Source organism: Vicia villosa, linkage group LG1 (genome assembly GCF_029867415.1).
Source record: "Vicia villosa cultivar HV-30 ecotype Madison, WI linkage group LG1, Vvil1.0, whole genome shotgun sequence".
NCBI classification, from domain to species: Eukaryota; Viridiplantae; Streptophyta; class Magnoliopsida; order Fabales; family Fabaceae; genus Vicia; species Vicia villosa.
The window spans coordinates 102385830-102406299 of record NC_081180.1 but is presented as its reverse complement, the minus strand read 5'-3'; the positions used below and the strand labels follow the sequence as shown (position 1 = coordinate 102406299).

At 30.2% G+C, this 20470-nt stretch overlaps 1 protein-coding gene and 2 long non-coding RNA genes across 3 annotated transcripts; 1 reads left to right on the top strand and 2 right to left on the bottom strand.

Annotated features, from left to right (window-relative positions):
* Nucleotides 1-415: 415 nt before the first annotated feature.
* LOC131613636 (uncharacterized) lies at nucleotides 416-3184 on the top strand. Its single transcript, XR_009287615.1, has 4 exons — nucleotides 416-980; nucleotides 1949-2005; nucleotides 2100-2203; nucleotides 2897-3184. It is a non-coding gene; the product is annotated as an uncharacterized LOC131613636 (long non-coding RNA).
* Nucleotides 3185-6846: 3662 nt separating this feature from the next.
* Nucleotides 6847-10785, bottom strand: LOC131613630 (uncharacterized). Its single transcript, XR_009287614.1, has 3 exons — nucleotides 10390-10785; nucleotides 10145-10265; nucleotides 6847-7434 (listed from the first exon to the last, which is right to left on the bottom strand). It is a non-coding gene; the product is annotated as an uncharacterized LOC131613630 (long non-coding RNA).
* A 276-nt stretch (nucleotides 10786-11061) lies between these two features.
* Nucleotides 11062-17027, bottom strand: LOC131643745 (phenylalanine ammonia-lyase 2). The gene is made up of 2 exons (XM_058914048.1): nucleotides 16306-17027; nucleotides 11062-12971 (listed from the first exon to the last, which is right to left on the bottom strand). The coding sequence occupies exons 1-2, from the start codon at nucleotides 16722-16724 to the stop codon at nucleotides 11222-11224; spliced, it is 2169 nt and encodes a 722-aa protein (XP_058770031.1). The 5' UTR covers nucleotides 16725-17027; the 3' UTR covers nucleotides 11062-11221.
* Between the last annotated feature and the right edge of the window lie 3443 nt (nucleotides 17028-20470).

The following is a 20470-nucleotide window of genomic DNA, read 5'->3' as shown; positions in this document are numbered from 1 at the left end:
GTTTTTATTTTGACTTTTGAAGTTTATTTCTTTACGGATATTATTATGTTTCCTTTTCGGTTTCGTTATCTTGAATTGTGAATGACTTACATTAGTAATTTTATACAAACTTGTTTTGGTTGAATGAATCAACAATCTTTCACTCTTCCTTTTGATAAATATGAATGAATATTGAGGGAAATGCATACGGCTTTAGATTTTTTTTTTGGCAAATTCTTAGGTACCCTGGTGTTTTGAATGGGTACTAGTACCCAATTGAGATTGACGAATTAGAAATGACCATTTGTCTTATTTAATTTTTATTTTATTTAATGATTTATTTTTAAAATTAAATAAAAGATTTATATAATTGCATAGATAACCTTGGCCACGTCAACCCAATAATAAGGTCTACACTATCCTCTTTTCCATCAAATCAATTTTGTACTTCAGGGAAATCAAATAAAAAGAGATAAAACAATTAAAACTGAAGCGCTTGGAATGAAAAATGAAAGTGACTGACGGCGACAAAGAGGGCGGGGATTCTGAATTCATGATGGTGGTGATTCGCGTGAGAGAGCTTTCATTTCGAAGGTGATGAACGTTGGGATATTTTCAGCGGCGGCGACAACCTTCTCGGACGGGGTTCTCGCAGTGGTTGTAGGTTATGTATCTGCGAAGGTATAGGTCAGATGTGTGTTGGGTTTTGATTTCAGTGGGCGTTTTAGTGGTGTCTTCACAGCATGAACAGTTGTGCTGAATGGTTAGGGATTTGGACGGATAAGCTCCAGTTGGTGGTGTGATTCGCGGCGGCGATGGTTGTTAATGGGCGATTTTATTTTCTTCCCTTCCTTTGGTTCAAATCTCTTATGCTTCTTTTTTTCTTTTTTTCTTTTGGTGATGTTGGTGTTCTAAAAAACTGTCTTGTAGGTTTGAGGTGGCTGAAATGGAGAAACTGATGGAAAGACAAATGTTATTAGAAATAGAGCATGCTAAAACGGGTAATCACACTTAAAATTGGAGTTTATTATAATTCTATTGATCTCAATTGTGTTATAATTCTGTTGTTTTTTTCTTTTGGTGTTGTTGGTGTTGCACTACTAACTAGTTCAAGCTTGGCTCATTGAGACTTGCTAAACTTGTGTTCCAATTTCCATGCATAATTGAACCAAGGAGTTCCTGGTAAAAATTTGTGGCAATTGATCATCGGAAGTTACAAAACACATTCACAATTTCTAAGCTTGAATAACTGCTTTTTAAATTGCTTCAAAGAGTTTATTATAAATTTATAATCAGTAATAACAAACAATCTCCTCCATAGAGAAAAGATAGATGCATTTTTCATAGATACGGTGTCTCTTGAAAAGAGTGAGTGAAAGATTTCTAAATCACTCAAAGAGTTCCTTAGCATGATCAAATATATAAAATGTGATTTTCAATTTTCTACAGGAATCTAGGGAAATGGGAAAAAATTCAAATAAAATTTTAATTATTAACTGCAAATGTGCAGTCCCAAAAATGGATGTTTTTCAGAATAGAAGATACTTTCCAACAATTTTAATAGAGAATACAATGATCGACTTAAAAATGAGTGCTACCATTGCTTGACCAATAATGAAGAAGTAAAACAAAGCTAGGTGATACTACTTTAAGCCACATAGAAGATAATCTGTATCAATATCTCAGCAGCACTCAGAAGTGGGCACCTGATGTGCAATAAACCGAGTGGGTTGCTCTATATATAAATTCCCACAAAATCATAATGAGAGGGATTTGTTGATTTCCAGTTAATGAAGAGACCATTGACAGGTAGTAATGATACTATGATAGCAACAATTTGCATGGTAGGTGTTTGATGAATTGATTTAGTTAGTAAGATTGTGTAATTGATGTGTTAGTAGTAGTAGTTGGTATATGTTTGTTCCAAAGAAAATTTGAAACTGATGGCTTGATTTAACGTTTGCATTAGATGACATATGGAGTGTGAACATTTCTGAAGAGATGAAAGATTCCCCTACATTCTCAGGTGATCCCTTATTCCTGCGATATTTCTCTCAAATATCATCTCTCCTATATTTTCTGTTAACTTCTTTTCCCTCTTTGTTGAAATGTGTATGTAGATGGTGTTTGTTGAAATGTGTCTATAGATGAAGTGCCAAAAGAAGGATTGTGAATACAAGATGGACTTGTTAGAATTGAGGTTCTGCTATTGATAAGGGAAAGAGTAAGTTCTCGAAGTAAATTCACTATATTAGTTGCTTGTTTTTTCGTATATTAGTTGCTTGCTTCATTCATAGTGTTGGGATAGTATTAGAAATCCAGCTCTGTTTTTTAGCAGCACTGTTTTGAACAACACTCTTTTCAACAAACTTTGTGTATTCATTGATTTGGTTATGTATAAGACTGTTGTTTTATGGGACTGTCTGTATCTGCGTTGTGGACACGAACACAGGCACATAAACTAGATAGACACGAACACATGACGAATTAATATTTGAGTTTTTGCTGAGAGAGATATTTATATTTAAAGATCCATAGAAATATATAAACAATCAATAATTTGAATATTTGATAGTAACTATAGTTCCTCATAGTAATTGTTAACTATTTATTTGTTTTGTTCAGTTATTATGTTATTTATGAGTGTTTGTAATTACAAAATCAGTTAGAGATTGTGTGGATTCATTTGTTAATTTATATCACTGAATTGGGGAGGGTAACCTGAGCTTTTATTGGCTTTTCATGTTTTGAAGTGAGTTATAATGAATTAACTTTCTTGTTACAGTATTTTCTAGATTCAATTAAAATTTGACTGTGACATCTAAAGTTTAAATTTTGATAAGAGTGAATTGTTGAATTTATGTTTTTCCATTTGCTTTGTATCTAATATTGTGTTTCATATCTTACAATTTACCAGGACTCCAATATCTGTTCAAATGAGATGTAAGCTCGCCTGGTGAAGAATAGAATATATAAATGATGAGGAGATTTCTATCAATGTGCTATTTCATTGGCATGGTCAATATGAACTATTAGAGACCTTATGACCAAAATTGTCTAAAAAATAATACACATTTAGTGCAGTACATAACTTGGTTTCTTTGTCAATTGGTGATTTCTTAATCTAGTTTTTTCCCCAACTATAATTTAATCTGCAGAGAACTTCAAACCAATTAAAGCAACATGCTTTTGCAATGTGTACTTTGCAATATATCATAACGAGTATAAATTACATGACATAAAAATGGAAATTGTTCCAGTTATTGTTAATGGAACTCAAGTAAAGCAGACCCAAAAAAATTCTTATATTGACAATTTGTCAATTTTTATGATTAAACAGAAAATGAGAAGTGTGCATCAAAGAGAACATATGGAATTAGGCAAGATCAAACCAATCCTATAGATAAAGATAATGGAAGTGGTTAGTCAGATTCTCTTGTTTCAATGGAAGGTTGAAACAATAAAATCAACATATAATTGTTTTGCTCAAGTAATTTAAAAAAACTAGTAAGAAACCCGTGCGAACATGCACGGGTTCTGGTACCGTGAAAAAATAATAATTAAATGTATAAAAAAATGTCCGGTACCCATGAAAAAATAATAAATGAATGTATAAAAAAATGTTTTGTACCCGTGAAAAAATAATAATTGAATGTATAAAAAAATGTCTGATACTCGTGAAAAAATAATATTTAGATCATTAATAGATTTTTCTCATATACAAATATTATTTATGTCTAAGTATCGTTTACAAAAATATATAAATCAATTGTAAATTTTCGTATATAAAAATATGTAGATCAATAATAGTTTTTTTCCATATATCTTTTTTTGAATAAATTTTTTTTGAATCATAAATACCATTTTTCGTATATAAAAATATTTAGATCAATAATAGATATTTTTTTCGCATACAAATATTATTTTTGTTTAGGTATCATTTACAAAAATATCTGAATCAATATAATTTGATGTTAATAGAATTTGACTATAAATAATAAATAGTAGTAGTATGTTACAAGTGAAAAGTGAAAAAATGAAAAGTGAATTGGAAAAAACCAGCGAAAGATATTTTTTGCCCCCAAATTATTAATTTAGACTAAGATAACAAAAGAATATTTTTGTTATTTCAAGAACAACAATTTTTCTTATATTATAGATTTCTCCTATTTAATTTGATAACATATATTTGTGAAATTACATCAATGACAAATAACTTTTCTAATATCTAATTATGCAAACATTATTTTAATTGTATAAACTTCATTAATGACATATATTAATATAATAATATTTTGAATCATATAAATTAAAGTTAATGATAAGTGACACACAGTTTTGTATTTTATCTAATAACACGCCTTTTCAACCATATTTTGTTAAAAAAAAATATTATATCTTAAAATTAAAATTATTTCATATTATATTTCTTCGTTATTAATATTCAATTACTTAAGTTAATTTTTAAAAATTAAAAACTATTTTAATGTAAATTAATAATTATTTAAAATGATTATAATAATCTTTTTGTTAGAAACTAATTTATTGAAATATTTTGATTAATAATTTATTTAAAATAATAATAAAATAATAAAAAGTGAAAAGTTAAAACAAAACAAAACAAAAGCCTAACTTTTATTACACTAACTACTATTATTTTCTTATTAGTTCATTTTCATTTAAAATTTTGAAATATGTAAACGTTTAGCTCCTTTCCTTTTTTTTAAATAATTTTTTTTAATAAAATTTTGAGATCACTTAATAATTTCTCATATTCATTTATTTAGAATTAATGGGGCAATTTTATGAAAATAATTACTGAAATTACTATTTTTTTTAATAACCTCCAACAAATAAAAATGGTAAGTGATATGATAAATCATGTTCTGGACTTGCCAGATATTAAAAAACGGTTCAATCCACATCCACCTTTGAGACGGTTCAAATGACCTAGGTCCAATCACTCGCGCGGGCGGAGAAAGCGCTCTCTCCCATGCAATGACAATGTAAAATAGTTTTACACTGTCATCCAATAAAAAACCATCAATTTGTCATGTCATTAAATTCCTTTTTAAAAATAAAAGAGTGATTTAATTGAATAAATGAATTTAAAAATAAAAGAGTGATTTCGTCATGTACAACACCTCGAGATTGCTCCATGCAGCTTCTGTCGTCTTCTTCTTTGAGACCTGTTAGAGAATGTTATCACCAAGCCTTAATACGATAATACAATGGACTTTCTCGATCGCCGTAGTCTTCTCCTTCTTTGATAACACAACATCCATCCTATATGATCCTTTCAACACTTCTAACAAATTCTTTTGAACAAGAAAGACTTGCATCTTTAAACGCCCCAAACCAAAGTCATTCACACTAATGAATTTCTCAATCTCATACTTTATTGATAATATCTTCTTCTCCACGCTCAACGCACCATTTTGTTTTAACGAAATGCTGTCAAGAACAAACCAAAACTATGAGAAAAAATGAGTTTCTTGAACATACACAAGAAACTCTATTAGGTTTTACGAAATAGAGAAGGAAGAAGAGGAAGAAAAATTCAGGATTGGTTATATCTATTTTACTATTCACTTTTTCAATATTCAAGTGGATGTTGCAACATCTTCATAATATCTTCGACCAATCTCAAAATCGTCGCATCCATATCGATTATAACTTTTGTTTTTAAAGCGGAAAAAATATTCTACATAACCCTTGAATCTACACCCGTGTTCAACTCAAAATTGTTGAACTCAATCTTCCCTTCACAATTTTTTTATTTAATTTTTTTTTAATCAATAATAAAATAGATATATTTACTTTAAAAAAAACAATTTTACTTTACAAGATCTATTTAACATTTATTTTTAATCGATAATAAAATAAATTTATTTCGTTTTTATTAAAATATTAATAATCATAAATAACAATTATATAATTTATTAGCATTATTCTATATATATATATATATATATATATATATATATATATATATATATATATATATATATATATATATATATATATATATATATATATATATATATATATATATATATATATATATATATATATATATATATATATATATATATATATATATATTGAATTAACTGTGTAAAATAATTTTACACTGTCATCTAATTGTGATTCATCAATCTGTCATGTCACATAGTTTTTTTTAAAATAACAGTGTGATTTACATGGTCGTGATTGATTGACAGTACAAATTTATTTTACATGATCAGTGTATATTGATCCGAGCTACTCATACGCTGTCTTAGTTCCCGCTCTTGGTGCAATAAAAGTTGTTCGGGCTCTTTCACTCCTAAATTCAAGTAGTGAGCTTGCTTTGCCAAATAATATGTATTAAGCGGTTACTCCGATTAAACCACGATATATGTATATATATATATATATATATATATATATATATATATATATATATATATATATATATATATATATATATATATATATATATATATATATATATATATATATCATATGAGAATGTCTTTTTTATATGAGAATGTGAGAATCAATCTGAACCATTGGACTTTAAAATAAATGATGAAGATTATGAGTGAGTCTTTTTTTCTCTCTCCTACATCATTTATTTCAAAATGTAGGAAAGAGAAAAAAAGATTCACCCATAATCTCCACCATTTATTTTAAAATCCAATGGTTCAGATTAATTCTCACATTCTCATATAAAAAAAGACATTCTCATATGATATGCTATATATATATATATATATATATATATATATATATATATATATATATATATATATATATATATATATATATATATATATATATATATATATATATATATATATATATATATATATCGTGGTTTAATTGGAGTAGCCGGTTAATACATATTATTTGCCAAAGCAAGCTCACTGCTTGAATTTAGGAGTGAAAGAGCCCGAACAACTTTTATTGCACCAAGAGCGGGAACTAAGACAGCGTATGAGTAGCTCGGATCAATATACACCGACCGTAAGAGTATGATAGATTATTTTACCTTCTATTAAAACTTATACATAAAGACCTAGCATTCAACATTTATAGTGAACAACTTAATCATACCATTCAACATTTTCCGTGAAATTCGATGAACACGTTCACCTCATCAAGCATTTTCCAGTAGTAAGTAACTTAACCACTCAATAACTGCTCACCACCACTCCTATTATCCTCCTCCACTCACACCACTCTAGTATCTATAATTCACTCCAAAACTACGTACAAAATAGTATTCCAGCATATACTCCATATTGTAACATTATTTTTGCCTCTATTCACATCACTTTTTGTTTCCAAAGGTAATATCATTTTTCACATCATTAATATCTCCACCATAATTCATGTTTGCTTAACAAATTGTAATATTTATGGATTGAACGTCAACTTTACATTGATTACTCTTGTCCCATTTATTATCTGCACCACATGAAACAACAGCAAACCCAAGTGTTAGTACTCCTAAAGCAATCAAGATATTTTATTTTTTCATGCAAAATAAATGATAAAACCATGAATTCTAAACATACACCAAATCATCCATCTCACATGTCTACTGCTATCTAATAAAATATGGATACTTATTATAATTAATTTTGGCCACAAGTCTAGCTTGATGATACCACAAGCTTCTACTATACACATCCATAAATGAATTTTACAATTTGAATTAGAACAAGTAAAATCACCACGGATCGATTCAAAATGTAGATTTTCAACTAAACGAGACATAACTTTCTAATAAAATTTCTAAAACTTCCATTACTTTCATCAATCATTCCAGAAATCATGGAGAAGCGGAAGATATTATACTCTATCTCTTTGTTACTGAGGCGAAGGGGAGAATATGGTTGCTTTGGATCTTTTGAGGAACTTTTTGAATAATAAAGAAAACTCAGTAAACTCAGATTGCATAGAGGAATTGCTTTTAGCTTCGAAAATCTGTGCAGACGGAATTACATTTTCGAGCAAAGCCATTTCTCAGATTAATGGAAAATGCAATCAAATGGAAGCTATTGCAAATTGTTTACTAGGTGTCCTACTGTCAGCAAAATCCAAGTCAGTTTCTTCCGAATCCCATAAAGTTTTGATACAATCTCAAGCAATCAGTGCTCTAAAAGCTTCTGAAATAATGTGGAGGATAGTGATCATAATCCTTACATTGTTCATCATCTTTGTCTCGAATACACTGAACATAGGAAGCTGAGAATTGCTTACGATCATGCAAATAAATTGTAACTGATTATGCTGAGTCAACGCAATCTTAGGGGATACAAATACTCATTCAGTTAAATATTGTAACTAATTCAACCATTCTGTCAAATATCAAAATAGAAATGGAAACTCTTCTCTACACCTACATACACACCATGCTTAATCAAGTTCTGCAATTTTGAAACATACACACATCATTATGCAATTATGAAACATATGGGAGTAAGGCTTAATCAAGTTCTTTCCTTTCTTAATTAACATTGCTAGATTAAATAGCTTAAGAATAACCCACCATGCTTAGAAATCTTATTGTATCTTTTGATCTTACTAAATCTAGAGTTGTTGCTCCACTAAAACTTCCTTACTGTTAGATATAACTTATAGGCTATTTGTGATGTTTAGCTGGAAGTTTGCTAAAATTACAAGGAATGAATTATTATAGTCACTTGTTTAATTAATCTATTTCTACCTTCATCTTAAAAACTGAACCAATTAATTAAACCATCAATAAAATATCATTCTCATTTGAAAAATATCATTCTGAACCGTCATCTTAAGAAGTTAAGGTGTCATATTGTATCCCTTCAATAAAATATGACACCTTAACTTCTCTTCCTAATTTCTTTTATTAGAGGATCTTCTGTTATTATTGGGCTGAAGGGACTAAGTAAAAATTAGTTAAATTCAAAGTTTCTATAATTACCATGCTTGATTATGTATTATTTCTGTCTTTCTTTTATCTTTTAAGTTATTCTAAACTTAATCCTTTATCTATATTAGCTCAAAGTATTATTTAAGTTACATGTGTTCATTCTTTTACAATCATTTCAATAAACCTATCTGGTGTAAATCCTCCTGCAGATTTCTTATGTGTTACTTACTTAGAGCCATTGACATACACACCTCCTGGATCACCCCTTGTGGTTGTGTATGCCACTTCAAGTTAAAATTGAGCAAAACTTTCAAGTGAAAAGTAATAACAATAATAATGATTACATGAAAATTATTGTTGTATATTATTAAAATATGTAAATAAAACACATTTATTACTATATTAATTGTAAATGATTAATAGAATCATAAGCATATACTTGTATTGTATATATATACTCCCATTCACTCTGTCCAAACTGTTCCAAATATCACCATAGTAATGAAAATGCACATACAAGTATACAACATGTGGTCTGAACTATTCAACATTCATGCAAGAATTCTTCAAGTGTTTGATCACATAATTCCTTTCTCACCCGCTGAGCTAGAAACGACTCCCTCTCTAAAAACCATGATCCCCAATTATGGTTTCGCCTTGACGATGTTTATTTGCAGTGTATATATGGAACCATCTCCAATGATCTACTCAACATCATCCTCTAACACGGTTCCACTGCTGAAATTGATTGTTCGACATCTTTTACGATAACAAAAATTCTAGGACTCTATTTAGACAAGAGTTTTAGCGAAGTCATAAGGAACAATTCTTTGATGCATCCTCCTGCTATCAACATCTCAAGTCTCTCTCGTCTCTAACCAACGGGCAACAGACTAATGTTTGTTCTATTGTATCTAATGAACGATTGGTTCTTCAATTCATTTCAGAGGTAACAAATGCATATGATATGTAGGATCCCAAATTCGTCACGGGAACATTAATAATCATGGAGGTCAGAGCATTAGCTGCGGCCTTCGCGGACGAGGAAGAGGTTATGGACGTGGTGGGAGTCGTTCCCCATATCAACAATGACCTTTGTCATTCTACCCGCATAAGCAGTGGCCCTATGTATATTATATTTAACCAAATTCTAGCTCACGTGTTCACACCGAACAAAGTTCACACATATAAATCTTATGCAGCTTTACACACAAAAACACAAACACATTGTATGCATTATAAACAAAGTGCTAGAAGGAAAACCTGGGAACAAGGCGAAGTACACCAGATACAAATAGAAGGCTATTGACTTTGTTTGCTGGGGAATATGGTCCCAATGCTGCTGGTGCTTTTACCGTTTCAACAACTTTCTTATGTACTATTCCTACAATCAATCAAAGCCAACAAACACAAAACGATAAGCACTGTTCTACATTTTTTATTTATAAAAAACTGCAACTTTTAAGGTTTAATGGAAGAAGCGTTGAAGAGAAAGTGGTGATACTTACCGGCATCAGAAGAACCACAAAGGGCGATTCGATAAAGAAGAGGTGTGGCGGAAGGATGTCGTCGGTAACTGCGAGATACTCTTCTCTTTTCTAATACTCAATAAAATCAGTTGCAGAGAAATTTAGAGAAGACGAAGAAGAAAGTCAAGTCGACGGTTACAGGGGAGTATGTTTGAAATAACGAAAATGAAGAATAGAAAGTGAGGTTGTGGGAGATGTTACAATTTCATAAATTTATTAGTATAATATTTATTAATATAATAATTGTTTATAATAAAATTAATATAAATTAAGTGGACCAATCAAAACATTACATGTCACATGGGTACCGGTACCCCATAAAATTTGATGGGTACCGGAGTGCTGACCTTTTTTTTTTTGTCTTCTAATTCTTAAGTGTTTGACTCTATTATCTTGTAGGGAACACTGACAATTTTTTCAACAAAACTACTTCTAAAACACTCTCATTTGAAATTGTTTACATTGATGTTACAAAGATTTATTTGTATACTTATTGAGAGAAACGTATAGCTATCTTGCTACTATTCTTGAGGACAATGAAATACAAGTAACACATTCTAAATATAGGGTCGGTTAATTTCGATTTTTTAAAATGATTTTATAATGTTATATAGAACACAGAAAGTACGTACAAAAAATTAAAACTGAAGGTTACACATAAAGAACGTATATATAACATAAAATTAAAACATACATTTAGTCGTTACAATTTAAAATACATGTCCAACATCTTTATAAAATAAACAACATTACAATACATGAAAAAGGAAAAAATAAAAAGATAAAACTTACATAAAATATCATAGTACTACTAGCATATAGGTAGAGGAGCACCATTCCATTCCTTAAGACAATCCAACATAGGATCAATAAAACTTCCATCACACAATGCTGAGAAAACCTTGTCACATTCTTCACCAGGTGACTTAATTTTCTCACCTGTCAGCAAACATGTCCCCAAATCTTCTCTCAGAAACTTGTACAATGGATAAGACCTACATTCCTTGATCCTGTTAGGAATTGCAGGGTTTCCATTTTCAACTTCAGCTCTTGCATTTTCAACCTCTTTAGGTAAAAGGGTCTTAAGCTCTTCCTCAAAAGCTCCTATCTTTTGGAAAATCGAGGTTGCTGAGTTTGCCTCCTTATCGCCGTTTTGCAGTGCATGATCAACTAGTACATGTCTCAGCTTCTGCGTTAGAGGGTATGTCGCGCTGCAAGGGTCGTCAATGTAAGCGAACACGTACTCGCGTTCAACGACATTTAGCAAATCCTTCTCGCAGAACCTTGATGGATGCAACTCGCCATTTACACCGACTGTGAGGATTCTCTTAGCCACTTGACTCACTGTGTTCTTGACTACAGTTTTCAAGTTTTCCTCAATGTGCCTCAGATCAATTGCTTGGCACAATGCGACTAAGTAAGTCGATGACATGAGTTTCAATATTTCAACCGCTTCTGCGGTTTTTCGTGATGAAATCAAGCCTAAGGAGTTAACATCTTGGTTATGCTGCTCAGCACTTTGAACATGAGTAGTGACAGGATTAGCAAGGTATTGAAGTTCTGAGCAATAGGATGCCATTGCAATTTCTGATCCTTTGAAGCCGTAATCCAAACTCGGATCACGGCTCGCGGTTAGGTTCGAAGGCAATCCGTTGTTATACAAGTCATTCACAAGCTCAGAGAATTGCGCAAACATGAGTTTCCCGATAGAAGCAATGGCTAAACGCGTGTTATCCATGGAAACACCGATCGGTGTACCTTGGAAATTCCCTCCATGAAGTGCCTTATTCCTTGAAACATCAATAAGAGGATTGTCATTCACAGAATTGATCTCCCTCTCAATCATCTTCGTTGCGTGCCGAATCACTTCAATCTGCGGTCCAAGCCACTGCGGCGACGTCCGAAGCGCGTACCTATCTTGTTTAGGCTTCTGAAGTGGATCAATTTCATGGACTTTTTGTGCAGCCTTAACATAATAACTTCCATCTAAAATATGTTCCATTATAGCAGCAGCCTCAATTTGACCAGGATGGTGTTTCAGCTTATGAGTCAAATGGTCACTGAATTCCGGCTTTCCTTGCATAACCTCGGCGAAAATCGCCGACAAAAGTTCCGACAAAACAACAAGTAAATTTGTCTCAAAAAGAACCAACGAAGCCAAACCTGATCCAACAGCAGTACCATTCACCAATGCCAAACCTTCTTTAGGCTGCAACTCGAAAAAACCAGTTTCAATTCCAGCTAGTTGAAAAGCCTCTTTAGCATTGAGAATTTTTCCATCAGGTCCAACAGATTTCGAGTTCGGCCTTCCGATTAAAAGGCCGGCGACATATGATAAAGGAACCAAGTCACCTGATGCAGTGATTGTGCCTCTTAATGGAAGACATGGTGTGATGTTATGGTTCAGAAATTTTGCTATTGCCTCCATGATTTCAAATCTTATTCCTGAATATCCTTGAAGCAGTGTGTTGATTCTAACCAACATGGCTGCTCTTGTAGCTGTATGAGGTAATGTTTGAATTGTTTCTGTTCCATTGCCAAAAATTCCAGCATTCAGAAATCTGTTACAATAAAACTTGTCAAATTATGTTAGTATCAATCTATGTATCAAAAAACAATTCAGATAAAAAACTTGTCTGGTGTCTGACACATATTAATTATCCTATTTTTTTTTAAAAATTATTATTGATGCCAACGTATTTTTGATGTCTGATACGCGTGGATTAAGTACTGATTTAAAATTCATACAACGATTAGTCATGTATGGTGTATAAATTCCAAACAATTGAAAAACATTGAATGAGTCATATAAACAAACTGGATTAAGATTATCTTCCAAATGATTGGTTCATGTTAAGTCAAACAATTGTGTTCTATAAAATCGTGCTAGTCTCAACTGATGAATTAAGATTAATAAAATGATTAAGAGTCAATTAGGATGAATAAAATTATGAACAACTAGGGACAACAAAAAATATCTCACAATTTCAAAAAATGAAGTTAGAACATTAAATATGACATGTGAAATGAATGGTTTCATGGACATGAATAGTAAAGGGTTTGTCATCATATATATTGTGAAATTCTTGGTGGTCCATCCATGATGAATGGAGATACATTTCTGTGACTAAAGTTTTGATTTTCTTAAACAATAAATAAAAAGATAAAAAGATTATAGTGTATGAGCTTCAACATTATTTCATTTCACATGAAATCTGACACTTCTACTGGTACACAAATTGATGTTTTCTTGTCTCAATGTGTGAAAAAAAAAAACATTTTTCTAGCAGTATTATTTTTCTGGTTATGAAGATTTTCTTTTGTCTAAGATTATCCGATGTCTTGCACCACTAAAATAAATGAATTATATAAGAATAAAAAATCAAATTTGTCATATAATTATTGACATGACACAGGTTGGAAATGAAACATATAATCATAAAAATAAAACAAAAAATACAGATCAGGTTTGTTTTTCCAGTATCATAATTATTAGACGAGTCTATTATTTCTGAAATATCGAACATATAAAATATTTTTTTCGGAAATCTGATACTAGATGATTTGTCGGATCTTAAATGCGACTCTTGATATTATGTTAAGAAATGTGATTGAGGTTAATTCAACTCTACAAAACCGGCTAGAAAGATGAGAATTACTCTCACTTATAAACATATATTCAGACCATATATTATTCGATCTGAGAATCTTTAAAATATATCGAATAACTTATTTATGTCACATGCAATTCCGTACCTACAAATGATCCATACAATGCCACGAGTCTAACTAGTAAATGAATGTAAGTATAAAGTTAATGAAACATTTCCGATCTTACATAGTAATAAATTGTAGAATAGTGTTGTTTCTATCAATAAATAAATACCTTTACCTAAGCTTTTGTGTCCTAACTTTGGATAACATTTTATTAACATTGTTCTTTCTATATACTTGTCACGAGGTGATTTTATAATATACAAAGCTAGATATGTAAGAATATTCTATAGTGCTTTTAAAATCAAAATATATTTAGGATCTGTTGTTAATCAATTGTCTTTAGGAATTGTTGAAGCATTTATAGATATTAAATAATCATGAGGAAGTATTTTAATCATTCGTATTAGATTTTAAATAATCATATGAAATAATTTGAATATTAAATTTTAATTTAAAATTTTAAGATATTAAATTTATAGATCTCATATTAATTATTGAACATCAATTTTTTTTATCTAATGTAAAACTCATACTCATATTATACTCAAACTATATTAAATAAATTTTAAGTGAGTCCTATCAACAAATGTGATATCCATTTTTAAAGTATACAATTCATATTAATTTCATGAAAATAGAGGTTTCATATTAGTTTAATGAAAAATGAATTTTTAACTGTCTTCTTTAGCTAATATTTTTACATTACGAATATTTCTTTTTACATTTTATCTTAAAGTTCTTGTATTTAGATACTTTTAATCCGCTAATGTTCATTCAACACATTTTTTTTCTATTTATATTGAATTATGTTTTTTAAATAAAATAATTATTTGAGAAAATTTAAAAAACTGGATATCAAACCAATTTTTTTCTTATATTTCTCTTCTTAATGATAATTTATTATTTTTGGGTTACAAAATGTAATTATAAGTTGTTATCACAGAAACAAGTGGTTATTACATCCTGCAATCACAAGTTACACACCGCCATTATTTACGTTTTATAAACAACAAATTAAAGAAACAAACAAAAGCACAAAAAGGAATACACACTTCTGTTTCATTTTAATTAAAAAAGTATCAAATCTTGACATAACCCCCTACCTAACAACATCTAGCAGATCACTAGTAACACACCTACCCTCAACTTAGGGGAAATATAAATATTCACTTTAACCAATCCATTAATAAACTAACCAAAACCGAGACACAAGTTATTAATTTTTCTCACCAACATAGGTTAAGATAACATTTAAATAGATTTTTAAAAAAATAAGTTTGATTTAGATATTATTAAGCAAAAAATATCACAACTTATTATTATATATTTTGACAACTTATTTATATATGAGAATAATATTCAACACTGTCAGTATAAAATTATTTTACACATTTAATCAATAAAAAATCATGTCATTAAAAAGTTTTTAAAATAAAAGTGAGGTGTAATTAGATGCATGGTTGTGATTGATTGACAGTGTAAAATCATTTTACATTGTTAGTGCATCACTTCTTTTCTCTTTATATATTGTCAAAAAACAAATTATTCCTATAATGTATTTCATATTATTTTTTATATCTTACACAAAAAATATCTTAAATATATATTTTTTAACTGAACCTTCCATCAAACTGTTTAGTTACCGTAGTAGTTTTTAAAATATTTCTGCAATAATGTTTAATAAAAAGGGAAAAGATATTTTCACACTCATTTTAAACATACACGGTAATAGTATGGATACAATCTATTAGTTATATTTTTTTAATAATTAATTTTAACTTTGATTTCTGTGCAAAACATTTTTCCTTGGTTGTTTTGTACGGTGTAAATTAGGTGTACAAAAAGCAGTGTAAACATAGAACAGCTGTAATAAAAAATATCTCATAAATATTTATTTAGTTGTTGATCTACTTTTATTAGAATTTTAAACTTTAAATAAAGATATCACATAATTTCCACACTTTTTGAGTAAATATTTTTTTTTATTAAGGCTGGCTAACTCTCAAAAGTTAATTTTTCTTATATATTAGTATTTTCAACTCTATTAGCACCATATTATATCTATTTTGCCATATTTATGTAATGACATTAATAGATTTATGTGTATAAAAAAACTGAAAATGAAAATACATAACCACTAAATTAAATCTATCAGTTACAAGAAAGTTAATTAATTACCTTATGAGTTCATTTTGAAGAGCACCACCTTGTTTTGTTCTCCTGTGAGAGGTTGCACCAAACCCAGTAGTCACTCCATAGCTATCAGTCCCTTTATTCATACTCTCACAAACCCAATCACTACTGGCCTTAACGGCAGCGCGCGTCTCTTCGGCAAGTTCAACCGCCACACCGGTGTTATGGGTAGCAACGGCAGCCACTTGAGATATCTTTAACCCCTTTCCGCCTAACGGCACAACCGGCTTCCGGTACTCCTCAACCATACGCTTCACCTCATCAAAATGACTTCCTCTCATTGAATCTGCCGCCATACCCCAATTCAAAGGGTCACGGTTGGTTCCGCCATTGCAAAGATTCAGTGAAGAACCATTGCTGTTACCACCATTGTTATTGATATGATCTCCATTTGAAAACTCCATGACTTTGTGAATGATGAAATTGAAATTATGAATATATTTATAGTTTGTGTTTGAATCTTGAATTTGTATTTGAGTTTTGTGGGGGTTGCGTAGATATATGTTATATGGTTTAGAGGAAGGAATTTGGGGAGATAGGTGAATGGCAGTTAGGAATTGTAACAAAAACGGAAAGGAACAATATTGGGATTAATGTGGGGTATTATACTTGTTTGCAATAATAAATATATTTATTTTGATCATAGGAAATGGAAGATGGCAAAAGGGGTTTTTTATTTATTTTTGGGTTTAGGAAAGAAAAAATTTCCTGAAAAAAGAGAAGGGGAAATGGGAAGTATATATAGATGGGTTGGTGACATTAGTGTAGGTTGGTAAGACAATGGGTTAGTTGAGGAGCAAACGTGGCCGTTGGATGAACGTAAGAATGGAAGGTTTGGATGTGACACGTGGGTTGGTGAGTTTAGTGACTAGAATTGCTATTAGCACCCTACATTTTAATTATATAGGAGGGAGGTGAGGTGTGCTAGTGGGTATGGGATTTTGTTTATATTATTATTATTATTATTATTATTATTATTATTATTATTATTATTATTATTATTATTATTATTATTATTATTATTATTATTATTATTGGCCGGTAAAGGAATTTTCTCAATTTTAAAATAAAGTTTTTTTTTCTTTCAAAAGAACACTAAATTGTAAATATATTTAATAATGAAAAGTGTGAAACTAAATTAAGAATTAATTGATATAATATTTCTCTTATTAAAAATTTGATTTATGGACCTTCTCTGTAAATAGTGAATTGATATATTTTTATTGATTTTTCTAACTGTATTTTTCCCAATTGTCCTTAGTTTGTTTTGTTTTGAATTTCTTTTTTAAAAAAGTAGAGTTAGATTTTGAATTGTTTTCGTTTGTTTCCTTAATTTGTCTAAGGTAGAGAAATGTAGATGGTAAACAAATGAATTTTGTTTATTGTAATGACCAAATGCACACACCGGCCACGTTTATAAAAAAACACGTATCCTATCACAAATATGGAATGAAATGATTTGTTAAAAAAAATTTATGTCAACCACAACATAGCTTCATATAGACTTTGAATCATTTTGTTCTAACTTATTTTAAAACAATTTTTTAATTTTATGTTTTTATTTAAAAATATTTTATAAAGAGTTTATTTTAAAATTTCAAATAAAAAGTGTTGATTTATGGTTTTGAAAAATGGCCATTGAAAAATTATCGAGTGGAGTTGCTAACTAGATCAATCTCTTTAAGATGTTTTGTGACACTGTTAAAAAATTGTGCAAAGTAATCACTCAAGCACAATGCCTTTAAGATAAAACAATTCAGATATATAGTGTATAATTACTATTTACATGGGGTATAAATACGACTTGTAGTATCAAGTATAAAGATCAGTCGTAATAATTTCTCAAACGAGGAAAAATTCAAATAAATCTTCAAAGAAAATTCAATAATGGTCATTTGAATACTTGAAATGATTTTTTTTCAAACAAATAGAAATGAAAATAATTATCCAAAGAGAATCCAAAAGTTAATTCATGATAATTTCTTAACTCAAAAGAGGAGAAATTAACATAATCATCTAAAAAAATTCAAAAAAAATACTCGAAAAATTCAACGAGTAGAAAGAAAAGGGGAAAGTTGGTGCTTTGACAATTCGAAAGACGCGAAATTAAGAAAGTGAGGAAGGAAAAATTCAATAGACATTTTTGGCGTGGTTTAGAATGAAACAAGTGATTTCCTTATATAATGAAGTTAGTTAGCCAATATATTCAATCTAAGCAATGTGGGACTAATGAATTTTTACAACTAACACACAAACACTTATTTTTCTAACGACGTGAGACTTAATGAACCTTTTCAAATTAATCTCCCTATTGGAATATTGACAAGTTCCAACAATCCCCCACTTGAATTAAAAAAGTGTTTTAGAAGTAATGTCTAACGTTTCTAAAATTGTGCATAAACAGAGGTGTTTGCGACTTGAACCTTTGTGTAGCAAGTAGTATTTTGATTTAACAAGAATGACACAATTGTCTTGAACTCTAACTCATACATCAAACTTGCACACAACCTACTCTTAAAGTCAGGTGTATTCTAATAGCGCGTGCTTTAGTGGTCTCGCATGTGTATCCTGATTTAGTGCAGGCTATAGGAATTCTGCCTCAATATTCCGTAGGAACTGACCTAAGTTTCACAATCACATAGGTTAATCTATCAAGAGTACTCGTGTAGCTAGGTACCCCCCTCATGCAGAGTATAGACCACATTAAGAGTTTATATTATTTCATCATTTTTCTCTCCAAGATTCATGTTTCTCTTTTTTATACTAGCATGATCATCTCATATTACTCACAATTTGTTATTACCCATTGAACATATTTCTTGGGATATCTAGTCTATTAGACCGAGTTATTATCATGAACAACTCATTTCTCTATAGGTATTAGTCTTATCTTCTTGGATGTATTAAGGACTTACTCTCTAGCTAATCCTTACGTCAAAGGATCTGCTAAATTTTCATTAGTGCATACATGATCCACTCTTACAACTCCTTTAGAAATATAGTCTTTAACAGTGTTGTGCTTCCTTCTTATTTGACGTCTCTTACCATTATAATAACGGTTCTTAATTTTTGCAATTGCAGCGGTACTATCGTAGTGGATCAACACAGCTCACGTAGGTTTTTTTCCATATAGGGATCTCAGTTAGCAAGCATCTCAATCAATTTGATTCTTCACTAGCAGTCGCTAATTCTATCATTTTAGACTCCATCATAGGCTGAGGCAAAATAGTCTGTTTCTTTGATTTCCAAGATACAAATCCTTTAGCTATACTGAATATATAACCATACGTTACTTTGGAATCATCTGGTAAGGTGAGCCAATCCGCATCACTGTATCTAGGGCTGGCAATGAACCAAACTAACTTGAAAATAGTTCCAAACTCGATTCAAAAATTAAATTGTTGAACTAGGTTCATGAACCAAATGAGCTGAGTATGAGCTAAAAACTAAGTTCGTTATTTAAATGAGATGAACTTGAACTATACATAGTTCGACTCGTTAGGTTCATGAGTTAATTCGATTATATATGAGATAGATTATATTGTCTTTAATAGTAGGTTTAAAGATTTGCTCTAAACCTTAGTATCATATTTTATTTTAATCTAACAGTTTTAATTGATAATTTGTAATCTCAAATGAGCAAAATATTTTTATAAATAATTATACAAATAAAATTAACATCGTATAAATTCCAATCTTATAATTTTTAATTTATTTCTATATTTTTTATTTAAAAAATATTAGTTTAAAATGTCACACACACACACACACACACGCACACACACGCACACACACGCACACACACGCACACACACGCACACATAGTATTACTTTTAAGTCCGTGAAATAAGCGAGTACGTGAAATAAACGAGTTGAACCTAACAAGATAAATCTAACGAGTTGAACCGAGATGTCCGTGAACTTCTAACAAGTCGAGTTTGAGTTGAAAAAAAGTTCGTGATCGATAAACTCGAACTCGAACTCAAACTCGGCCAATTCTTAACGAGTTGAGTTTGAGCTGAAAAAAAGTTCGTCATAAACTCGAACTCGATCAATTCTTAACGAGTCGAGCTGAGTTGAGGCGAGTTCGACTCGACTAGACTCATTTTCAGCCCTAATTGTATCCTTGAAGTATAGTAGGAAATATTTG

Excerpts from the sequence above, each read along its gene's own strand:
- LOC131643745 (XM_058914048.1), bottom strand. The coding sequence starts at position 16,724 with ATGGAGTTTTCAAATGGAGATCATATCAATAACAATGGTGGTAACAGC. Across the intron at positions 12,972-16,305 it reads CTTCAAAATGAACTCATAAG|ATTTCTGAATGCTGGAATTT; the intron begins GTAATTAATTAA and ends TTATTGTAACAG.